A 25,658-nucleotide genomic window follows, 5' to 3' on the forward strand; every position below is an offset into this window, starting at 1 on the left:
AGTAAACTTGACACTATTAGACTTGAGAACAAGTCTGTTTTTGAAATAAATGATTGCATGAGTCGTGTGCATTGTTTCCTTTGGATTTCAAATCCATGCGGGCCCTACAGTACACAGTCTAGTCTCTATCAGCACAAACTTTTGTTTGCTGTGCGACAGTGAGGATGGGATATTCCTATCCTTGATGTTCCTTCATGGCACTCTGGGCATATCTACTCTTTCTCTCTACTTTTCTCTCTCATTCTCGCTCTCCCTCTCTTATTCGCTCTCTTCTATCTCTCTCTTCAATTCTTTACTTCTCCCTCGCTGTCTCTGCTGTGCAGACAGATGAACACACCCTTTTTCTTTATTCCGTTCAGTCCTTCACCTCCTGTGTTCACCTCTCCCTCTCTCTCTCTCTCTCTCTCTCTCTCTCTCTCTCTCTCTCTCTCTCATATCTCTGTCTCTCTCTCTCTTGTTTATTCCTTCTCCCTGCCCTGTTGTCCCTGTAGTTCCATTTGCAGTAAATCGGAGAGGAGAATCTAGCTGGAGGGCTCAGAGGCAGGCGCCGTCTGCCCACCCCCCCATCTCCATTGTCCCTGGTTTAGCACTGTCTCTCTCTCCACACACACACACACACACACACACACACAAAATGCATCTGGAACTCAGTGTGGCCCCCTGTTCAGGCTTTGCTCCTCCCCTACAGTTCACACGTCTCTGTGGTAATGTGTCTTTTGTTCAACAGGGGCTGTGTTTTTTTGTCTTTTTCAACCCCATCTCTCTTTTTATCACGGTCATATTCCCCCACCATTCTTTTTCGGAAATTTCACATTTGAACGCCCCCCTTTTTTCTACAGAGAACACCATCTGTCAATCAACCCTTCCATTCATAATCTCTTTCGCACACACTCTCTTTCCTGTAGAGTCATGGTTCGTGCCGTCAAAATATGTGTGAATACTGCATGTGACATGGATTTCTTTGTTTCACGTGTGGTGGAAATACAAACCCAGTCTTTCACAAATGAAGTTGTTCGCAGAAGCCAATTTACATTTAATCCGTGCATACGTGATGAATCACTTTGCCAGAATGCCAAAGCACTAAAGAGCCAACATAGAACAATAACAATAACAACAATAATAATAACAACAACAGGAAATGAATTGTGCAAAACTCAATCCAAAGCCTTATGAATATCCTTTTTTAAGACACAAAAATGGGAAGTGAATAGACACTGCGTTGGTTTTTGTTTTTAATTTCATCAATTTATTACATTTGGATTAAATATTGCAGTGCCAAAGTTTTGTTATGTGGCTTATCTCCTGTCAGTCCATGCCCACGTCTTCAACATGACTCCCCCCCTGTGCTCTGGCTGAGCCTGGCTATACTCCACAAGCAGGCAGCAGGTGGCATTTGATCCCCCCACACACACAGAGACAGACCCCAGGGTGCTAAATGATGTTTCTTAAGAAAATACAAATGATTGCGCACGTAGGAAGGAAAGCTGTATTGTTAGGAATGTTATGTGTGTGATTTGACAGTCAGCGTGCTTGTAGGTGGTTGTGGCGCTGACTGTGTTGTTGGATCAAAGAGTTTCAGGGTGCTGCTGGAAGACAGCCCCACGTTCTCCATGTTGTCCGCTTCACCTGCAGGTTCTACTTCTAATGTTCTACAAAGACTGCCTTTGGTGTTTTGAAAAGGAATAATTAGGGGGAGTAGCGTGAAATTGGAAAATTAATTTACGTCCAGAAAGAGTGAGTGTGTGTGTGTGTTGGAGGCAGGGCTAGTGGTTGTGTGACTACTACAGACACCCATCCAAAGACACCAGAGGTTGTTCCTCATCTACTTCTCCTTTCGTGCCGCAGCTCGTCGACAGAAAACATACAAAGCAAGTCCAAAGCCTTCCCAAAATAATTTTCAACCAGTAGAACAAAAAAGATAAATCCTGACAATCTCATTCAGACCAGAACCAAATTGCATGTCAGTCTTGTCAGTTGTGAAAAATGTTCTTGGTTTAAACCTGATAAATCTGTTGCAGAAAATAAGCTAATAAAGAATATAAACCGTAATTTTGTCGGAAAAGCAATCTGATTCTGTCATTGTGGCCTTTTTATTTACTAATGAGACCTGCAGTGGAAAGAAAATGTGTACGACGGATCATTTGTTTCTCAACCACAATAAAGAAGGATCTGGTCTGCCATGTGAGGGAAAGGCTGACTGATCTGTGGAGCCTTACCTTCTTTGGATCTCCCACTGCATCTGGGCTGGGCATTAAAGAGCAGTGCCGGGGAGCTGGTGGGATGGGACTGGGAGGCTGGTGGGCTGGGTTGGGAGGCTGGTGGGCTGGGACTGGGAGGCTGGTGGGCTGGGCTGGGAGGCTGGTGATTAGTCTGAGTCTGATCTGTATTCTGTGAGGACCACACTGCCTTGAAAGCCACTAACACAGATGTCACACCACTGTGATGCGACTTTGATTCATTGCATCGTTTGTAGCATGTGTAGATTCCAGCAAGGGAGGGGGGTGGTGTGTGGGTGGGTGGGGGTAGGCTAGGGTAGGGTGGGGTGGGAAGGGGTGGTGTGTGGATGGGGGTAGGGTAGGGTGGGGTGGGAAGGGGTGGTGTGTGGGTGGATGTAGGGTGGGATGGTGAAAACCATGGATGACTAGGAATTGATTTGGCTCAATTATTCAAAGCTCAGAGATTCCAGCGCTCATAAAAGCGTGGTGATAGTTGCACATTAGTGTTGTGCGTCCCCCTTCCATGGCGTCTCCAAGATGAGTTGCCTTTTGATTTATGAAGGTGATCATCAAGGTGAAGATCACAGCTCTTCTCCTCATCCTTTAAGCAGGCTTCTCACTGCTGTGTTGTGACACTGCATCTCTATTGAACCTGCACAGTATGAATATGTTTGGGGAGTGTGTGAGTGTGTGTGTGTGTTGGGGTGTGTGTTGGGGTGTGTGAGTGTGTGTGTTGGGGTGTGCTCTGAGGCCTCACAAATGTTCCCTGCTGCTTTGATCAGCCTACTCTGGTTGCTCTGTGGCATGTATGTGTGTTAGGTTGTGTTGCGCTCTCTCTGCGTGTGTGTGTGTGTGTGTAGTGAGTGTGTGTGTATGCTTTGAAACTCCAACTCTGGAGAGCAGCGATATGACAGTTTGAGCCTCGACTGCTGCTTCAGAGACTTTTCCACTTTACTAGCCAAACTGTGTGTGAGTATATGAATATGTGTGTGTGTGTGTGCGTGTGCGTATGTGCACGCCTAGAGGCTCTGAATCTGGGCCACTGCAGTGTCAACATATTACCTCCCTAATAATTTGAAAGGATAGCTGGATTTCTGAACTCCCAGGCGTGTGATGTCACATTGTATAGACATGGATTTCCACACTTCTGTAAGCAGACTGCTGTACTTTAGGAAGTTTACTATTCTGACACTTGCATTAGGCGGTCGGCAGATACTTATTTAGGACTTACACAATTTCAGGAAGAGAGAGGGAGAGGGATATTGCTACAAAGTGCAAGTTTTGCTGGAAAAAGGACACTTTTTTGACTGCACTTATTAATTATTGAGAGAGCCTGTCTTTGAGTCATCATAACTTTGCGTCACTGTGAAGCTGCTCTCTTAACTTTGCTGTCATATTCTTACCCACCCAGCTTAGTGGAAGTGGGCTCTGAGCATATCATAGCTACAATCTTTTTACCTCAGTGTAACTTAACCAGACATTGCAATCGTAGCCAGTGAATTGGGTGAGAGACAAGAGACCGAGTGAGACAGAGAGAGAGAGAGAGAGAGGGGATGAGGGAGATGGAGAGATAGAGAGAGAGAAAGAGATAGAGAGAGAGAGAGAGGGAGAGAGAGATAGAGAGAGAGAGAGAGAGAGAGAGAGAGAGAGAGAGATAGAGAGAGATAGAGAGAGAGAGAGAGAGAAAGAGATAGAGATAGATAGAGAGAGAGAGAGAGAGAGAGAGAGAGAGAGAGAGAGAGAGAGAGAGAGAGGAGAGAGAGAGAGAAAGAGAGAGAGAGAGAGAGATTGAGAGAGAGAGAGAGAGAGAGAGAGAGAGAGAGAGAGAGAGAGAGAGAGAGAGAGAGAGAGAGAGAGAGAGCATTTGAAAAGCTGCCGGGAAGTGATTTGGTAAGATATTGAACAAACATAATCTCTGAGTAGTTTTGTGAAGATGTGCAGGCGACCACTGTCAGCAAGGAGACGACACAGTCAACAAGATGTAGCGTTCTTTCCTGTTTGTTGTTCGAAAGGCAGGAAGAAAGAGGAGGGGTGACAGATGGGGGAGGGAGGGGGGGGGGCGTATTGAGCATTCATGCGGTAAAGCATCGTTCATGTTGGGGACACGCGTGTGCATGCACACACAAAGCTGGTATAGGTTTGACCTTATTTTGTAACCCCCCCCCCCACACACACACACACACCAACCCATAGATACTTATCATGGCATTGACCTAATTTATGGTGTAGGGCTAGAATCAGTAATCTGTGTCAACATGGCCTGACTGACAGGGAATAAGACTATGACCTCATCAAGACCAAATGAATGGATGCTGTAGTTCACACTCATTTAGCATGTTTTCAGTATTTTGTTGTATTTTTTCCCATTTACTGTCACAGCTCCATAAGTCCGTAAAGAAGGAAACAGAGTCATCACGTCACTGTGTTTGAAACTTTTTAATATCTGTGCAGTGTCCTGCCTTGAGCCACTCGAGGGATTCATCTGACAATTCAATTCAGTGCAATAAAATGCAATGCAGTTCAATTATCAATACCTCAACAGAGGTAACCCAATGGAAAGCTATCCTGCAGACATTGCCAGTGTCAGGTGGAGCCCTGCTCTCTATAGACGCTCTGGCACAGCCTGAGGTAGATCCTGAATGCTGGGCCAGTGGGCCCAAGCTCGCTGTTACGCAACGCCTGATGGACATCTGCTGTCAGCTGACTGCAGTCCAAATGACATGTCATGTTAAGTAGAAAGAAACACAATACATTGTCATCTCAGTAAGCGGATTGGAGATTTCCCCAGATATGAGTGTGGTTCTTGTGCTGGTTCTTTAGTAAGTCTGGATCTTCAGAGTAGGAGTAAGCACATTCAGTACGTGTGGTTGTGTGTGGCTGCGAGGGTTTGGCGTGTTTTTGTTTTTGTATTTGGAGTGTTTGTGTGGGCTGCGACTGTAGCATTTGGCAGTGTGCTTGTGTTCACCGTATTTAATACGGGTGGTTGTGTGTGAAGATTATCTCTGATATTTAGGGTATCTCCTGTACTTGTATCTGATCTCTTGTAGTTTAGCCTAGTTTCTGTGTCCTTGGTAACAGGCCATGACGGACAGCTGCTACCAGAAGCCTTGTAGACGACACAGGTTGCCCGCTCACCTCACCAACAGAGCCACAGGCTGGGCAGAGGGCTAAGGATGGGATTGATTTCTATTCTGTGGTTTTGAAAGGAATCCAAGACACCATGATGAGTGTTCAGTGAGGATCTCAGCTGGTGTGCCACTTTGCCAAGATGCCAAATCCCTACGCTCCCTCCCCGCCCCGCCCCCAACTGAACTCAGTTTGACTTGACAGGTCTTCTCTCCTTCCGTGACATCCCACTGTTCTTCCCTGCGTCTCTCCTTCCATCCCTGGCTTTCCCCCTCCTGCTCTTTCATCGCACACAGTATCCCTCCCTCCCTCCCTCCCTCCCTCCCTCCCTCCCTCCCTCCCTCCCTCCCTCCCTCCCTCCCTCCCTCCCTCCCTCCCTCCCTCCCTCCCTCCCTCCCTCCCTCCCTCCCTCCCTCCCTCCCTCCCTCCCTCCCTCCCTCCCTCCCTCCCTCCCTCCCTCCCTCCCTCCCTCCCTCCCTCCCTCCCTCCCTCCCTCCCTCCCTCCCTCCTCCACAGCCGTCTGTCATCTCTAACTCTTATTGACCGTCTCAGTCTGTGTCCAGCCCGCCTCGCCAGGAGTGCTCTGTTTTTGTCAGAGGGAATACCAGGACTCGATAACTCCGCTCTTTCCTCTCCTCCCTGTCTGATGTTGCTAACAAATCCGTGAATGAGAGGAACTCATGGAAGAGGCCCTGGATCGATAGCAACAACGACCTGCGACTCAGCACGCCGTCTCCCTTTTGAGCTGTCATCGCCATAAGACGCCGAGGTGCTTGCGTGCGCGTTTGCAAAACTGTTTGATGAAGTAAGGTATAGGCCTGCTTTGTTGTATGTTTACTTGGTAGGCAAGCTTTGTTTGTCACGGGGCAAATCATTGTTGATGTTGATGGGATGGAAATGCACAGACAGTAAACATGTCAACAAAGTTGAGACCTCAGTTTGAATTAGAATTTGTTATGGATCTTTCTTTGACTTGGTCGTGAACTTTCAAATGGGCCGCTGTGTGCAGGGTGTGCGTGTGCTTGTGAAGCTCCATTTGAATTCCCAGCTGCAACAAGGCTAACGAAGGTGTCTCTGGACACTGGTGAATTTTGGGAGCCTGGTGAGCTCAGCTCATTGCTGGGCTCGCGTCATTTGGATGTGAAAATGCTTGTGTTGTTGTGGGGGGAGCCGAGGGGGGAGGTCTGAGGCCTTTGAGCGTGAGGTGGCTGGAGGCCAGCACCGGGAGACACAGCTGGCACACGCCCTGTCCCCCCCACGCCATGTCTGAGAGGCACTGACAACCAGCTGAAGACCCCTTTTGGAAGGGGAAGGGTTCTCCTGAGCTGTGGTGTCAGTTGAGCCCTGCAAACAGCTAAGGAGCAACTCTGACTGATCCAGCTTCTCTTGTGGGAGCCTGTCAACCAGAGACATGTTGGGACTGTACTGGGTTTTGTAACTTTCAAGGAATTTTAGGATAAAGATTTGGTGAAGGTTGTATTAGTGTAGGGTTGGTTGTCCAAGGGCTTTACACACAATATACACATTGGCACGTAGAGGGGGATGTAGAGAGAGAAGGGAGAGAGATAGAGAGTGAATGAAACTTATAGACCGAGAGAGAAAGAGAGAGAGAGAGAGAGAGAGAGAGAGAGAGAGAGAGAGAGAGAGAGAGAGAGAGAGAGAGGAGAGAGAGAGAGAGAGAGAGAGAGAGAGAGAGAGAGAGAGAGAGAGAGAGAGAGAGAGAGAGAGTGGATGAGAGAGAATGATAGGAAGAGGGAGAATAAAAGGATGAGAGGGAGAGAAGAGGGAGAAGCGATCTCAGCGAGAGAAAAGGAAAGGAATGTCACAGGACTGAGGTGGGCCGTGGGTGGGGACTCGTTTTATTGGCTGTATCCTAGATACAAAGGGACTCACTGACTTCTCACTTGAAATTAAATCTTGCCTGACACACACACACACATTTTTGTTGTACTATTCTTGTGAGCACGCACAATTTACTCAAAAGTTACACTTATCCTAACAAAACCCTGGTTTCTAGCATAAACACTAAAATGATCCCCAACACTTATTATAATTCCAACCCTCTTTAATTTAATATTCATAAGGGGAATTCTGGTATCCACAATAATAGTCAAACAAATACACACACAGATGTGCACACATGCACACACTCACAGACAGACAGACACACACACACACACACACACACCCCCACACACACACACCCACACCCACACCCACACACCCACACACACACACACAGATCCACAGTCTGCACCTGGCCAGCTGAGGTAATTACTTTAAATCTATGGTAACGGTTGTCTGTGCTTTCCAGAATGCTGACATCAGCGTCACCAAAGCTAATAATCTTGTTTAATGAGCAATAAAATAGCTAACAATAAACACAAGGTCCCACGCCAGGAGAAAAACAAGCTGACGTATGATAGAAAAATGATGGGAGCGATGTGTCCCCTGCAGATTCGCCCCAGCTGTCCAGTTCTGGACCGCTTTTTACACACTGCTGTGTTGTATTTTTCTGTCAACCTCCTGCCACACGGTCCAGAATGTTCCACAGCAACGTGACTGGTATTGTTCACCCTCATTCCTCCCTCCACCCCCTCTCTGCTGTCCTCTCTCTCTCTCCCTCCACCCCCTCTCTGCTGTCCTCTCTCTCTCTCCCTCCACCCCCTCTCTGCTGTCCTCTCTCTCTCTCCCTCCACCCCCTCTCTGCTGTCCTCTCTCTCTCTCCCTCCACCCCCTCTCTGCTGTCCTCTCTCTCTCTCCCTCCACCCCCTCTCTGCTGTCCTCTCTCTATCTCCCTCCGTCCCTGTCTCATGTTTATCCCTCTTTCTGTCACCCACTCTGTCTCCTCAATCTCTCTCTGCCTCCCTCCATACATCACTCTCTCTCCTTCTTTCCCTCCTTATTTCCCTCCTCTCTCTCTCTCCCTCTCCCTCTCTCTCTCTCTCTCTCTCTCTCTCTCTCTCCCTCTCCCTCCCTCTCCCTCTCTCTCTCTCTCTCTCTCTCTCTCTCTCTCTCTCTCTCTCTCTCTCTCTCTCTCTCTCTCTCTCTCTCTCTCTCTCTCTCTCTCTCTCTCCCTCCCTCCCTCCCTCCCTCCATCACTAACCCATTCTCATGCTTTATAACTGGGTAGCCATGCATGCCGGCTGTATTGTGATGAGTAGGGAGAGACAAACAAAGGGAACACTGTGGAAACAAAGAGAAAGGTGTGTGTTCCTGCGTACGTGTGTTCACAGTTGTGTGTGTTCTTGATTTGTGTGTGTCAGTGTACATGTTTGTGTGCGTGTGTACGTGCGTGTGTGTGTGTGTGTGTGTGCAAACTTGACTTGTATTTGCGGGCCTTCTTACTGTAATTTGTGTGTGTGTTCTTGTGCAGTACATATTTGATGTGTTTGTGTATGTCTGATGTTGTGTGAGAGGATGTTGATGGTGTCCCCACTGGAACATTGCTGTCCGCAGGTGACGTCATGTACCACTGGGATGTGAGACGCGATGTGTGTGTGCGCGTGTGCGCGGAGAGCGGTGCAACCACTCCAGTAATGCTCCCAGGCACTCCCTTCTCCCCCTGTCCTCCTGGCCGCACCTCTCACACTGTCCTGCAGGCGTGTCAGATTCAACACCCTCCTACGGTCAGGAGGGGCAGGGGGGCAGGGGGCCAGGGGGCAGGGGGGGCAGGGCGCAGGGGGCCAGGGGGCAGGGGGGCAGGGGGCAGGGGGGCAGGGGGCAGGGGGGCAGGGGGCAGGGGGCAGGGGGCAGGGGGGCAGGGGGCAGGGGGGCCAGGGGGCAGGGGGCAGGGGGGCAGGGGGGCAGGGGGGCAGGGGGGCAGGGGGCAGGGGGGGCACACAGCTTTGACACTGACATGAGCCCAGGGAGGTGTCAGAAGGGAGGTGTCTGGGATTGACCCACCCCGACTAGGTCATTCGATTTTGGGGCATTGTGTGTGTGTGCGTGTTCAGGTTCATCCCAGTGTGCGTGCATGCTCGTGCCTCTGCGATTGTGCTCGCATATTTGCAAGACCCCACCCCAATGTTCCCATGCACATCCCAGGGCATTTCATCAAGTGTGTGCATAATGAGAAGATTCACATTTTCCCCTTTTTTTTTGAGAAAAGAAAATCCCTACCCCCCCCAACCCCCCAAAAAAAGACGGTCTAGTAGCTTCTCATTCTGATGATGTCGTGCAGCTTGGCTCATGAAAGCCATCCGTCCCTCCCCAAAAGCCTGTCCTGGGGCTGTGGGGATTAGACAGCAGATTAAGAGCTGGTAAATATGAGCGCAGTAAACACACGGCTCACTTCTCTAACGACTCACTAGCTAGCACTCGAGTGGAGCTTCAGCACAAACACGCACACACGGCAAGACAGACATGTAGACAGACGCAAACAAACGTATGGATTTACTCATTGACATGAATCTGTACACTCACACACTCATGCACACACAAGTTACACACACACACACACGCAGGCAGGCAGTCTAACCTGCTGTTTGTTCTGGGGCCCCTCAGCCGTTTGAAGGGGAGGGCAGGCGGAGGAGGTTTTGGTACAAAGAGGTCAGAGAATTCTCTTTGATGGGTTTACCCTGCTCCAGAACACAGCTCAGCCTACAGAACTGCTTACCTAAAGTACTTCTCCCTCACTCCCTTTATCTCTCTCTGCCCCCCCCCTCTCTCTCTCTCTCTCTCTCTCTCTCTCTCTCTCTCTTTCTGTTTTTCTCTATCTGTCTGTCTCTCACTCCATCTCTCTCCAACTATCTCTCTATCCCCCCTCCCCCCCCGCCCTCTCTCTCTCTCTCTCTCTCTCTCTCTCTCTCTCTCTGTCTCTCTCTCTCTCTCTCTCTCTCTCTCTCTCTCTCTCTCTCTATTTCTCCATCTTACCCATACTGGTCCCACTGCTGCTCCAGATGAGCCAGCCTGACAGTCCTGATCCACTGGCCCCTTCCAGCCACACCGTCACTTACAGTTTAATGACTGGACAGTCGAGGTGCAAGGGAGCTGCACAGCTGTAGCCTAGAGCACACACACACACACACAGTTCCCAATCTAAAGGGAATTACCCAGAAGCCCCATTCCATGGACCTGTAAAGCTGTCCAAGCTGGATCTCTACCTCATGACTAATGTGTTGGAGTTTGTTTTATTTCGTCAGTCCAGGGACGAGTGGGACCTCACGGCAGTGTGCGAGGCCGCTAATGATGACACCTATGTCTGACCCGGTGCCAGTTGTGAGGGGCCCTCATTTGAGATGAGTGTTGTGTTAACATAGGTCCTGTCTGCCACAGAGGATCCTGCTATTTTAGTATGTTTGCGCACGTGTGCCGCTTTAATGAAAAGCTGTGGGGCCGCATCTCCCTGGATGGGTGTCAGGCAGACAGGAGGGGGCCCAGGTTCCCTCTATCCTGCTCTTCCCCCTGCCTCTCTCTCTCATTCTGTGTCTGTCTCTCCTCCTCTCTGTGTATCTCTATCCTTCTCTTCCCTTTGCCTCTCTCTCTCTTTCTCTTTTTGTATCTGTCACTCTCTTTCTCTTTCTCTCCGTCTCTCTCTCTCCTGTTCCCACTCTTACTTTTCTCAGCCTCTCTCTCTCTTCTCCCTGTCCTTGATTTCTGTGCGTCTTGTCTCTCCCTCCCTCGCCCTTCTCTCTCTCTCCTCTCTCTCTCTCGCTCTCTCTCTCTCTCTCTCTCTCGTGGCAGGTTTGAACATGAGGGGAGCTCATTAGACGGGAGGAATAGTCAATGCCTGGGCTCTGTGGGCGTGGTGCTCTGCTCCACTATCAAAGGTTCCCCCCTCCATCCCTCCTCCGGTTCCACCCATCCCCAGAGCAACACTGCCAGGAGCGTGTGGAAGTACAGGACAAGTGTGGCTGTGTATGAGTGTGTGTATGAGTGTGTGTGTGTGTTGGTCGGAGTGAACCACATATATTTGAGCCTTTGCAGCCTTACCTTTTATCTGGCAGATTCCCATCGACTGTTCTGTGGGGTTATCGTCATGCACTCATCATCTTCCCGCTGCCCCTTTCTGTGTGATAGTGCTGGAACAAACAGCTCACAGGGTTTCCCAACCGCAGAAATGCTCGGATGTGAGCCTGCAGTTGTGAATATCATGTTTGTGTGTGTGTGTGTGTGTGTGGTGTACCGTTTGTGGTAGTGTGTGTGTGTGAATAGTTTGTGGTTGCGCGTGCATGTGTGTGTTTGGGAGAGAATGTGTGAGAACGTGCTGCGTTGTATCAGAGGGAATGATGATAACAGTGTGTTGAATTGAAGCCATCCAAGCCTCCTCGACAGCCTGCATCAGAGACAGGAGCCGTCTGGGAACACATTCGCTGACGGAGCACCAACGGTGACATTACCTCGCATCGTCCCTGCCAAGAACGATCCGCGTCACTCAAGTCGCTCGCCTGGTACGCGCTCGCTTCTCCCGGGAGATCACAAGGTTACACCGGAACGCCATTTAGACCAATCAGACGGAATCCACGCTACGCGTTTAGCACTGTCATTATCCATCGGAGACGTTCGCCTGCGCTAACTGATCCAATTACTCTCCTCCTCCAGCAGAGGTGATTGACTTCCTCTGTGACGACAGATGCTGGAATCCTGCTGGCTGGCCTCCAGTGGGAGACTCCCTCTTACTCCATTGGAGAGAATAGCAGGCAGCTGGCTTGGGACACATGACGGGAGAGAGAGAGGCTGCATGGCTGATGTAGAACAGAGAGACATCTGCATAGTTAATGTAGGAGAGGGAGAGAGACAGAGAGAGAGAGAAAGAGAGAGAGAGAGAGAGAGAGAGAGAGAGAGAGAGAGAGAGAGAGAGAGAGAGAGAGAGAGAGAGAGAGAGAGAAAGAGAGAGAGAGAGAGAGAGAGAGAGAGAGAGAGAGAGAGAGAGAGAGAGAGAGAGAGAGAGAGAGAGAGAGAGGAGAGAGAGACAGAAAGAGAGAGAGAGAGAGAGAGATTGAGAGAGAGAGAGAGAGAGAGAGAGAGAGAGAGAGAGAGAGAGAGAGAGAGAGAGGGAGAGAGAGAGAGAGAGAGAGAGAGGAGAGAGAGAGAGAGAGAGAGAGAGAGAGAGAGAGAGAGAGAGAGAGAGAGAGAGAGAGAGAGAGAGAGAGAGAGAGAGAGAGATTGAGAGAGAGAGAGAGAGAGAGAGAGAGAGGGAGAGAGAGAGAGAGAGAGAGAGGGAGAGAGAGAGAGAGATTGAGAGAGCTTTTCATAGCTTTCAACTGTAGGAATGGAAAGAGAGCGAAGCAGAAATGTCTTCCAGAATCTCAGTGTGGACAGTGTCCTTGTCCACCCACACAGGTCAGATCAATGACCCTGTTGGACCGTCAGCACTTGCGTCACACGGATGCGTGTGTCTCTCTGCTTCCAGTGTCATTATTTTTTTTTTACTAGGATTTCATTGGTGGATAACTAAGTTAAACATGAACGAAACCATCCTCACATTGAATGCCCAACTGTTCAGCCGCCTTTGTCTAAATATAAAAAGTATCAGTGCGTGGTGTTCTTTTCCTGTCTCCGGAAAAAGAAAGAAAGATTTCCTCAGTTTACGCCTGGCTCTTGTCACATTTTCAAATGTAGCCCCAGTGTTTAATTACACCAATAGTTGTTTGCTTACCAGCACTTAACAGGCAGGATTAGCCTAGCCTGCTTATGAACTAAGCTACACAATGACTTGACATGAGAGGGAAACACTCCTGTTAGCTAATGGCATCAAGCTCACCCCATTAAGTCAAGCAGTCTGGAGACAGGGCACTACTTAGTGCCTTAGTTAGCGCTGGTCTGGTAAATGTCAGAAAATGTCAGGAAATGTCAGAGGTAGCCAGATGTCATACCTGAGCACCCATGTTAATCTTCAGTGGAAAGGACACGTGGGGTGTTCATCTGACGGGGGCGGTGAGCCGTCGAAGTGCCTGTTCTCCTACCCTGCCTGACATTTCAGAAGTGGTGCTTTAACCACTGGCTTTGATGCCGAGCACCCTCAAAGTCACTTAGTTCTAAAGCCTGTTCCATCCAGCTGTTGGTCCGGTGCCTCTGAGGGGCAAAGCCTAGATGGTGACAACCAGCCTGCAGTTAGCTCTCCCCCTCCGTCTGCCTTCAGGGCCCCCGGCTCCCCCACACACCATCCACGGCGCTCCTCCTCACGCCCACCCCCCCTGCGGCCCCCCTCCTTCACTGCTGCCTCATTCCAGCTGGCCCTGACACCCCAGGGAGTTGCTTAGCTTCTCATCCCTATGGCAACATCCCCCCTCTCCTCCCAAACACACGCATCCTCAACCTGACCCTGTGTAACCCCCAGCTGCTCAGAGACACAAGTCCCAAGACAATAGCAAGAGCTCTCCTCGGCACGTGTGTTCAAGTTGTGAAGAGTCCACCCAACGTGTGTCTTTGTGAGTGTCTGGGCTTGTGTGTGTGTGTGTGTCATTCAGGGATTACGCTGTTTTAATTAAATGTGTTGCTTCATATAGCCGCAATAGGTTTTACCAGGATGAGTGTTTTGTCATTTTCCAGTTCAGTTTTAGTACAAATTCCTCTCAGTTCCAGTTATTATCACACTCCTGTTTTTATTCTTCATCTCAACAACTCCCCCTCCCGACAACCCCCCCCCCCCTCTTTCACTCTCAAATGCACACGCACAATTACTCTAGTTCTCTCTGGAAGTTACAGTAGGTGGTATTTTTCCACAGTTTCCTATGGTAATCACAGCCGCTAAGTGTCTTATCAGCCAAGTAATCAGTATGCTTTTCTCCGTCCTTCAAAAGGGAACAAATGGTCAAATCTAGGCCGTTACTCTGTACTGAATGTCAAGCAGTTGAAAAGGGAGCCACATTACAAGTCCCTGAGTCTCATTCAATCGTGTTAAGCATTTGGCGTAACTCATTAGAAAATGTTTACAAAGAGTTGGTTTTCCTTCCCTTTTATGGATTTGGCTGCTGTCACAGCATTTAAATGATTTTGTGGTGAGTTTGAATGATCTCTGTTTGCCCTATTGGACTGTAAGGACTATGAATGTCCTTCTGCTGGGTAGACACATCAAGTTCACCTAAGGTGTTCACAGCTTGTTTGTAGCCAATGTAACCCTGGGTATGTCCTTCAAAATGCATTATTGTTCTTGATTTGTTTCAGAGTTGTATTTAGGTTTACCAGCTGCCAGTAGCTCAACCACAGGGTGGTTAGCACCAAACCTCCGTGCCAATTAGACTACAGATTCTATGCACCTGTGCAGTTTCGGGTCACACATGGGCAATCAGGCTACTACTCTGTCAGCCAAATGGGATTCAAGTGGACTGTCAATGTTACCTTCACAAGTAACAACTCGTATAATTTATTATAACCCAAGTCTTAATATGTATAATGATCTGACCAGCATCATGAATCAAATCAAACCTTATTTGTATAGCCCTTTTTACGAGCAATATCACAGAGTGCTTCACATACGCCCATAGAACTGCCCCTCAACCAACCTCAACCCTCAAGGAAGACGAGGACAAACTCCCAGAATAACTCACTAGAGGAGAAAAAATGGAAGAAACCTTGGGAGGAGCAATTCAGTGAGGGATCCCCTCCTCCAGAGACGGTTGGTGAAAGAGAGGTGCAGAACACAAGCTAAACATAGTCATACAACAGGGAAGTGTCAATGGGTGTTGAAACAACAAAATCCAGTGTTCAACTTGGGTCAGAGTTGGTACATGTCAGTTTAAGCTGAGGTAGCCACAGGGCTGGGGGACTGTGAATAAGCTTCAAGTAATTATAAACATTTTATAAAAGTCATAGAAATGATGTAGATGCCATCCATACTGAAGCTTCTCCTCTGTTGGCTTAATCACCCCTGATCTGGTCACCTTTTTGGACACAGGAAATGTGATAAATACTATTTATTTTACTTGGAATACACATATAAAATGGTAAAAAAAAAAAGTTGTTTCACATCATGTATTATTTCATACACTGGTATAACCAGGCAGAGTTCATTTAAAAATGTGTCTTCCTGCCAGTCTCTTAGAGGAAACCAAGGCTGCAGTTGCCTGTGGTGATATCCTTTAATGGAGTCAGCATCGTGATAGAAACATTAAAGTTTAAAGCAACTCCAATAAGTTCCTCTATTAAGTTTAATGTCCTCTAATTCCTCCTCTAAACTCGCTTTTATGAATCGTGAAGTGTCAGGGACAGAGACAGCCCGGAATGGCTGATTCTTTAATGACTGAAAGATGACATGTGGGGATACCTCCTTGTGATCTGCTTCAGCCTCTCTGCTCTGTGTGTGTTCCTACACTGTTTAACACAGCACTGTAAGAGAAAGAGGCTATGAACAATGTTTTGTAGTGTATTGAATATTGAACTTTCCGGTTGTCGGTTTAGTGATGACAACTGTATTTGTCTCCTGGCGTTGGTGTGAATGGGCCTAGTCTCACTGATAAGAACCAGCCCATCTTGACGCAGACAAACTGTTGTGTTTGGACGACATTTTCCCAACCTCTCCTTGCCTGTCTGCTCCCCAGGAACCATGACGACTGCTACTTCTCCCATCCTGCTGAAATGGGACCCCAAGAGCCTGGAGATCCGCACCCTGACAGTGGAGAGGCTACTGGAGCCCCTGGTCACACAGGTAGGAGACCCCGAAACTCACTTCCTGCCATGTCCTTGCTGGGGGTAACTGTCTCTAGACAGAGCAAGTTGTGTCAATGGTAACAACTGGCAAGTGTGTTAAGGTTGTTCAAGCTGGCTGTGCTCATAGTTATTAGAACTGGTAAATGTTCCTGTCACTGGTTAGAATCACTTGCTCTGGGTATGTAAAGTGTCTTGCTTATCACCCCTTCTAGTTGGGGTATGTTGGGATAGTTTTAAGGTTTTGTGAGAAAGTGTTCTTTGTGTATCTGTGTGCTTTATATCCTGGCAGAGAAGCCATAGACCACTAGCATAGTTCCACAAACAGATCCAGTAAGCCAGCCATTTCTTTGTGACTCCACAGAGAACTCTTCACTAAGAGGTAGCCTTGGCAACCATCCATTATTCCAGGATTGGATGATCAACCTGTTTCAGGGCAGTTATTGGCCATTCTCTTCTGTTGATGTTTTATTTGGGAGGGCCAGACTTCCTCACTGTTTTGAAACTGCTCCTCTCTCAAAAGTGTTCTTTCTCCCCTTGAGAGTTTTACTGTTTGTATTGATTGTATTGATATTGATTGTGGCGTTATTTCTTTCTTTCTAAGCTCTGGCAGCTTGTTTTATCTTTTCTGTCTTCTTTTCATTTCCTTGGTTTTGGTTTGTTTATTTGTATTGTTCTGTTGGAGTGAAGGATTGCTCCACTTTTAAGGGATGTCTAACTTACAAAGCCAATCTTCAGAGCGCAGTATTGAAAAGAAAATATCATTGCGAGTGGATGTTTCTAAAGCTTATTCCGAGAGTGTGGAAGTTTCATTACAACAAGGACAGAAGGAAGAATAATGGCAGTGCTGTCACATGGCCATTTCTGTTTATTTGTGAAAGGTTTATTTGTCGTTTGCGTGCTTAGCCATCAAATGATTTGCTAGTCATATTGGCAACAACCAATCTTGTTCAGGGCAGTTGAAAGTCACTGACCGTGAAACGGTTAACCTGGTGTCATGAACCCTACCCCCCATTGGAATAACGTGTAAACACACACACAAGCACACACACACACATTGTCCGTGGTGGTGGATAGTGCTTTGTCAGCAGACCATGGGCTCCACACTGAGCAGCACATGGCAGACACAGACTGGACGACATACGGATCGCAGAATTTCTTTGTGTGGGCGTGTGCATGTGTCAGTGTGTGTGTGTGCGTGTGCATGTGTCAGTGTGTGTGTGTGCACCATGTGTGCATTTGTGAGTTCATGTGTGTGCATGTGGGTGTGTTAGTAGAGACGGGAGTAAAGGATTCGTTCTACAGGCTATGTAGGCTATGAGCAAGGGATGGACAGATTGAGGTGTCAGAAAGAGAAGAGGGATATGTGTGGGTCCACTCACTGCCATTCTTGAGCCATGGAAGGCCAAAACGATCTCTCTCTTCCTCCCCTATCTCCCTGTTTTTGCTAAATTGTTACTCTACAGCACTCTGCCACCCTCCTGTATTCGATATTATAAAAAATAACTTCCGAACACAACCTCTTTCGCAGCCTCTTCTTAACAAAGCTTTCTTTCTTCCTACCGTGGCATATTTCTGAAGGCCTCCGACTCACGCACCAGACAGGAGCCACAACTCCACAGCTCAGAGAGCTCAGGGTGATGTGATAGTGAATGGATGACTGAACAAGGAGACGTATGTTTGTTTCCAGAGACAAGGTCTGGCTGATTGATGTGGCCAGTTTTAGGTGCTTTTCACTGACACACACACACACATTTTGTAGCTTTGCCAAGCAGATGTAATGGAAACAGATTATAATTGGACAGATCTTCCTTTATATGGATCTCGATACATTTTCTCTTCACACCACCAGCGATTTGAATGGATTTTTATCCTCTGATGAATCCTAATCAGAAACACAAAATAGAATTTTTTTTTTTCCTTCATAATTTCTGACTAGAAACGGTATTCATGTTTGTCGGTATACATACTCAATTGTTTGAGTCAATTAATGACTCACTTAGGGACGCTGTCAATGCATTATTATTTATTCAGAACAAATCATGTGAACTGGAATTTAAATTGCAACCACCCTAGGCTTTTCTGAGTATGGCTCTTCTAATGAACAACATGTTTAAAATGGATTGGCATCCAACTGAGATCAATCAGTTAACCGCTACTTTGATTTGTGATCAAATCTATACAGTTTTTCTGTTTTAAATCCTCCACAGACATGAGAATAACTTGCATTAAATTGTGATATACACATTATGCTACTTCTAATCGATGGCACAGAATGAGTGAATGTGTTATTATTTAGTGAATGAATACTGAATCAGTGAATTACGAAGCCTTTAGCAAACCAACTGTATAAATACCCCGGCAGTCATTATGACAAGCAGACATTGTGTGGCGTTGACATGGAGGCTGAGCCCCACATCTGGCCTGTCCCTGGCCACCATGCAGCTCTCCTGCAATCACACACAGCCAATCAGCTCGGACTACATCTGGGTTTTGGGCTCATTTGGGTGCGTAACCAAGCGGCGCACACTATCAGCCCTTCGTCAGGAGTCTGGGTTTGTGGCCCGCGTCTCCTCGCTTGGCTGAGCAGAGCATGGGCGGACGGAAAGTCACGCCTGACAGCCCCCCCCCCCCCTTGACACCCCTCCCCTGTGCCCTTTCGTTCTCCTCAGTCACCATGGAGGGGTTTTCTAACTGTCTGGAGACATGTGTATACCTGTTAGAGGTGCCAGACCATGGCATGTGTGTGTTTTTGTGTGTCAGTGTGTTCCAGTTTTAGATGGTGTGTCCATCTGTGTTCATGATGTGGCCACACTGCTGATGAGTGTGTGTGTGATAATACTGGTAATGGTGATGTAGGCCCTAAACTATTTGCATTTCTCGTTTTGTTTGAAATATACGAAGTAGCTACAGAAAGAGCACAAAAACGTTGTTGTGAGAAAGGAGCATCACCTCCATCCTGTGGAAGTGTTCCGTGCACTCAGGATTCTTGGCTGTAGCTTCCATAACCCATCCTGGAGAGGAGACAGGCCCCCTCCAGGTTTGTCTCCCCCAGTGAACACAGCCCTTATTGGGCCTGGAAACTTGCCCCAGCCCCCTGGAGGAGGTTCCTCCCTGTCTCTGTGTCAGGTGGCTCAGGGTCCTAATGGCCGTCTGAATTTCAGTGAGGAGGTGACAATGCTGACCCTGGATTTCGGTTTGGCGTGTCAAATAAACCAATCCAAACTTGGGTGTGTGTATTTAATGAGTTTATTATATTAACAGACGCATGCACATCCACTCTCTCACACACCCATACACACACACACACACCCACACACACCTTAACGAGTATCTTTCTGATTCTATGTTATTTCTGTCGAAGTGTCATACAGAGCCAGCAACACAGTAATTGTTGCACTTAAAGAGCTGAATGAAGGACAGAAATGGACAGATTGCCACTTCCTTCTCCCCAGGAAGCCATCATTAACTCCCATCCCCTGCTAGTGCGTCTGTCTTCTCCATGTTCATTATGGTGCTTCTGATTCATCCCACTGTCACACAAGAGCCTCATACGTAATATGAATTCCAATGTCAAGTCAACATGCTGTTTAATTCAAATACGAGGAATGTCTGTATACCCAAGGTTTCAGCGGCATGATTTGAAGATGAAATGATAGAATTACCGTTTTTTTCCTGTTAATGATGGAATTCCAGCTTGAGGCTTTCCAATCTCATTTCCTCTCCAATTCCCTTTTCTCTATTGCTTTCTCTCTCCTTCTTTATTCCTCCCTCCATTCCTCCCTCTCTCTACCTCTATCTCGGGATGAAGTCAGCTTGTTATTTCCCGGCGAGCGCGCGTGAGTGTGTGATCATCACAGAGAGTGATTCCAACATGGAGCTCATTGATTTAGCGAGTAAGGCCAGGAGGAGTTCACATCCTGGTCTCTGTAGCTGAGAGACCCAGGAGATGATAATGATCTCAGATGCTTGTAATGTTAGAGCGAGAGAAACAAGAGAGAGGGGGCGGAGGGAGAGAAAGAAAGAGAGAGGCCACCCGATGTGAGCTAACTTGCTAATTATCTGATTCTAGACCCTCTTTGAGGTTTCTTACACCCATCACACAGGTCAGCCCTGGTTAATTCTAGCATCTAGAGGTAGGTAAGTTTTTAAATTGAACCCTAACTTTCTAAAACTAAGCAGGGCTTGAAATTAACTTTTTTAATTGTTAGCACTGTTGCTCCCAACTAAAAAAATGTAGGAGCATCCGCCAACAAATTTCATATCGTCTTTTCAGCTCTTCAAATATTTAGTGAGCGTTAGCTTACTGTCACGTGACAATAGAGGGCAGTGACACAGTTTGATTGACGGCTAATTTGAACTAAAATCTGCATTAAAAGTAAGAACGTAAAGATGAACTAATTATGTAATGTTAGATAGAACGTTAGTCTGGTCACTAAACCACTACAGTAGCTACCCCCCCCCCCCCCCTCTCTCTCGCTGGGTCCACCTGATGATGCTGCACAGTGCAGCTCCATTCATCATAGCCCTGTTCTCTCTGGACCTGCTGCTAGTGGCCGACAGGCAGGCAGGCAGGCAGGCAGGAGAGGCAGGCAGGCAGGCAGGTAGCCATTCTGTTTGTTAACACTGCTACAGGGTAGCTTGCATGTCAGAATAGGTGTGGTGTGTGTACATACTTTACAGAATCTTGCTCCCTGTCTGTGTCAAGTTGACTCCAACATGTGTAAACATTTGGACTGCGTGCAACGTGAGCATCCTACCACCAGTTGATGGAAGGACTTAAGGTACAGGTGACAAATCACTGCGTCACACAAACACACACACACACATACACACACACTGTCTCTCTCTCCTCTGTGTGTGTGAAGAGGACAGGTCAGATCAGTTTGGCTTCACACAGCATAGAGAGAGAGCTGTGTGCCAGTCCTCAGACAGGGACGTGACTGCCCAGGCTGCCTGCACCACCACCACTGCTGTCCTGACAGCACACTGGCTAACCTGGGGGGGGCGTGTGTGTGTGTGTGTGTGTGTATCTCAGTGTCTAGTAGCTTGTCTGTGTGTCAGAGGGTGCATGCTTGTGTGTGTGTGTGTGTCCATTGGCTTCCCATAAATAAAGTGGATGTGGCGTTTGATCGTGGCCTTTAAAGGCAGCATCGTCTCCCCAGACTGTCAGAGGCCTGCAGTGGATGACAGCCACCACAAACACACACACACACGCACACAAACACACACACACACACACACACAAGTTTGTTTTACTATCCTAGTAAGGACTTACAATTCACTCCCATTCGAACATTGTGCTATCCCCAACCTTACACTGAATGTTTCAACCCTAAAACACAAAGTGCACTTAAAATTGTAGGGCCCAAGAACATGTCCTATACTCGGTAAACAAGCCCACATACATTTACAGACTCTCACACAGAGCTCTGTCTACACTCCTACACATTCAAACCACAACCCCACACTGGATGCTGGATATGTGTCGTACACAGAGGCACTGCTAAGTCGGTTTCCAGTTGTTGAGCTTTTCTCTCAGAGAGAAACTGTAGGCATACAATTAATCTGATCTTCATTTAGATGCGTTGTACATCAAGAGGAATCATTTTAAGATCTGGGCTTATGGAAGCTAGGAGCTACAGTACCTGCCTGCCTCCCTCCCAGGAACATGCTGTATGGATCTTCAGGCCTAGAATAAACTTGGTACGCAAGCAGTTCTGTACAGGCAGTGTACAGCCAAGATAAGGGGGGGGGTGGTTCTAGGCTGAGAACTGCAATCTTTATCATCTGAATGGGGTGTGGGTTCTGGCGTTAGCACTTTGGCCATATGGACAGCAATTAAAAGCAATGCACCGTCTCCTGATGTCTCCCTACTTTCTATTGTTGTGTGTGTGGGGGAATGTGTTTGTGTGTTAGATAGTGAAAGAAGGATGGTGGCTGTTCAGTCTGCATACGCTGCACTTCTGCCAATGTGTAAACTAACTGAGCCCCCGGCTTCGATGTCTGTCTGTGCTTTACACACACACACACACACACATGCACGCACACTGGCCCAAAGCTACTCTGCTCTGCTGCCCGTTAATAGAACTTCTTTTGATACATCAGAATGTCCTCCGATGAGAGAAAGAGAGGGAGGGAGACAGCGAGAGACAGATACACAGAGACAAAGAGAAAGACACAGAGACTTTGGGTGAACTTAATTGCGTTGCGTTTGTTGAGTGCAAGGGTTTAGTTAAGACTTGTTTGACTAATTTAACGAGGAACAACTTCCAGTTTAAATGTTAAAATACATATTTTTCCTCTTACCTGTAGTGCTATTTATCCATCAAGGTTGTTTTTGAGTGGCATGTGCAGTTTAGTCTAAAGAAAATTACTCCTACATAAATCTGTTCACAACAAGGTCTGTGGATTATTGTGAGTAAACCGGGTCATGATTTCTTTTTGAGCACCTCAAAAGCCCAATCTAGTTCAATTATTATTGCCAGACATCTCTACAGCCAATATCTCCGCCTGAAAGTTGCATACACACATATACACACATATATACTCACACACACACAAAACAGGCTGTTGTTCTTCTGGGCTGACTTCCTGTCTGTAATGGAGTCCTCTCCCCTGGTGTTCCTCAGCAGGAGTGATGCTCCGTAAACGACAAACACTCTCATTCTTACAGCTAAAATGACTCGTGGGTGAAATGGAGACCCAGACTGAAAACCAAGGCTCCTCATCTATGCTGTCAAACACTGTTATTGCACCCAGCAAGATAGCCCAATACAATACAATGCTTTTCTTCCAAATCTTTACGTTTCTCTCAGCGGGGTCCTGTGTTTTAGGCTTCAAGAACAATGGTTCTTCTTCCACGTTGTGGTCATCACGTTTTCATAGACTGGCAGCCTCTCCCTCTCCTGTCTAAGTGACGAGACACATACCATTCTTAATTCATTGTTCTATTTTGGATGCATCTTTTATTGTATTTTTGTGTGTAAATTATTAACCTGCTAAAAGTGATCACTTTAAATGAACTTGTGAACTTTTAAATGTCAAAATCATAGCGTTGATGGGTACTTCTGATGTGAATTGCAATGATAGACTGACAAGTACTGTTGGAGAAAAAAATAAAAATAACATTTGATGCCAGTGAAAGGTTGAACAACGTTTTCATTCTGCTCAAAGATAAATGCCACAAATCGCTCCAGTACACTGTTCTCTCCCTCTGAGTCTTTTGCATCTGTGCTTGAATGGGTTTTGTGATTGGGTGTCTGCCTCAAGCATCTAATGTGGCCCTGCCAGTCTGATAACTCATTGATCGAGAGCAGCAAACCACAACAGACTAAGCCAGTCAAACTCTGAGCAAGATTGCTACACTTGAAAAGACTTGGTCTTGAAATGATCTTACCCCAGACTGACCCCCATCAATGTCTGATTAATTGTGTCTGGCACCCTAAATCTGAGCATCTAATTTAGACAAGCGGGAACGTTATCTGTGCCCGTTGAGTGGATGTGGGCTGGTGCTTGTGTTGTCATCCCCTCTCACTGTATGCCTCCGCCACATCGCCCATGCTTACAGACACCCTGCAAACAGGGTGATCCACATGCAGATCCACTGGACCTCTCTGGATCCAAGGCGCACACGCCTCCGTGTGCCTGTGTGTAAGTGTTTAGAAGTTAGAAACCCCTATTGATCCCATGCCTGTGTTATTTGTTTACCTCTCAGATTATCCTCATCGTTATTCTCATCTGTTTCCAGTCTTGTCACTGCATCTTGTTTTAAGCAGAAAATTCATCTAATTGTCCAGACCAGTTTACCAGTACATAAACAAAGCCCTTAAAAAAATAGGTTGTCATTTCTCAAATCCATTATATTAAAATGATGGAACCCCCCCATCTCTTTTTGATGTTTGAAGATGTCTACACCCTGGTTGGATCTATCAAACACGGCTTTGTGATTAAATGGAATGTTTTTCTGACAGGACAATGTCCCATTTGGATGGGAAATGACTCCCATGAAGGGATGGTAATAAGTGCGTTTGACTTCATGCAGCACCGGGTCGCCTGCAGCCACCTGCAGCCCGGCTGACTTGAAGCAGCCAATGGCAGCCGGCTGCCGGCGCCGCCGGTGCTGCATGAAGTCGAACACACCTAATAGTAAGGCAAGGTTCCCCCTCTCTACAAAGGCATGTGTCTGCTTTGAAGTTGGCTGGGTTTAAAAGATTCAAATGACTTTAAATGCCAGTGCCCCTAACCGGAACAGGAATCAGCAGGCTGAGGACGAGCACTGTCAAAGGGCAGTTCCATTACTTTAAATGGTACCTTTAACAGCTGTGACTGCTCATTGGCCAGTCTGGCTGACCTTGACCAATTAGCTTCATCTTCATGTCTCAATTGGTGGTTGTCATGTTTGAAAAGGGGGCGGGATTAAATGGAACAGCCATTAAGATGTCAATTGTATTTTTTGGTCCTCTTCTTGGAATTGGTAGCTTGATGTACAGGAACTGTCATTCATCAAAAGTCTTCAAAAACCCCAGACAGGACAGCTTTTCCTGCATCTGATGATGTAGACTGTAATGAATCTCACACAGCTTTCAGTTTGCTCCCTGAGAGGAGGCTGGGCGCCCTTGCTATCAGACCCTGCTTCCTCTCTTTTAGAATTTGCAGACATGCATCTTCCTATACCCAGGGAGATAATCCATCACTGTCTCAAACTCTCAAATTCCAGACCCCTGACCTTAAGTAGAAAAAGCATGTGTTTTGGCCCTCTGAGTGCTTGTATATTATATCTAAGTGATGGAGAGTTTGTGCCACATGCATGGAGTCTAAACTGAATTAAACAGCTCTATGGATCCAGACTAGAGGAATGTTGTGGCTAGGGTTCATGCCCCTCCCCTCTACCTGTCATATAACTGTCTCTGGTAGCGCCTTTGAGTCTAGTCTCTCTTTTAAAAACCCTCTGAGTGAGATTTCCGGAAGGCTGTCAGTACTAGACCCCATAGTTGGAGGGGACATGTCATCCCTCGGGGGTGGGGGTGTGGGGGGATTGGAGAGAAATAGTGTACTGCCACAGGGAAGTGCTGGAGAAGGGGCCCAAGCCGGGCAGAGCTAAGTGGATTTACATCCCCTGCACTCTCCGCCCCTAACCCCTAATCCGACTTCTGGCTCACAGATTTCAACCACTAGGAACATGTGGGATGTTGATGTGATGCTCATGACTGTGTGTAGCTGGGTGAGTACTGCACTGGACTGTACTGCACTGGACTGTACTGCACTGTACTGCACTGGACTGTACTGGACTGTACTGCACTGGACTGTACTGCACTGGACTGTACTGCACTGGACTGTACTGCACTGGACTTTGCACAGAGCAACAGGAGCTGCTTGAAGATCTCTCAAGCCTCCGAGCCTTCGGACCGGTGTTTTGGATTCACACGCTGGTACCTGCCAAGCACTTAGCGCTTCTCTCCAGGGGGCCCCAGTACCCAGACTGCTCTGGTACCTCTTTTAACATGAACTCCTTCATGGTAAGTCGGCTTCCTCAGCCATTCAGTACGATCTATTGCTCCCTCATCGTGCTTGATCTCGGCCATCTTGTATTGACTTTCTGGCTGGAAGGACTACAAACTCTCACACACACTCAGAGGTACACTCTCAGAGGCTCACAGGCACACCCGCGCACACTCGCGTTGTGTCAAACTCGTTGTGAGCTCCCTCTAACTTTCTTCTTGGAGGCTG

General features: G+C 47.4%; 1 protein-coding gene across 3 annotated transcripts in view; it reads left to right on the plus strand.

Annotated features, from left to right (window-relative positions):
- ctnna2 (catenin (cadherin-associated protein), alpha 2) overlaps window positions 1-25,658 on the plus strand; it is a 285,740-nt gene that overhangs the window by 4,769 nt on the left and 255,313 nt on the right. For all 3 annotated transcript variants that reach the window (XR_014740965.1, XM_084687324.1, XM_084687323.1), the window contains exon 2: window positions 15,824-15,930. Coding sequence is in view for 2 of the 3 variants with exons in the window: in XM_084687324.1 (XP_084543450.1) it covers window positions 15,829-15,930 (102 nt within the window). In the remaining variant the exon portion in view is untranslated. The remainder of the gene's footprint in view (window positions 1-15,823; window positions 15,931-25,658) is intronic.

The sequence above is a fragment of the Hypomesus nipponensis genome, chromosome 22, assembly GCF_054491055.1.
Source record: "Hypomesus nipponensis isolate SF chromosome 22, ASM5449105v1, whole genome shotgun sequence".
Lineage (NCBI taxonomy): Eukaryota > Metazoa > Chordata > Actinopteri > Osmeriformes > Osmeridae > Hypomesus > Hypomesus nipponensis.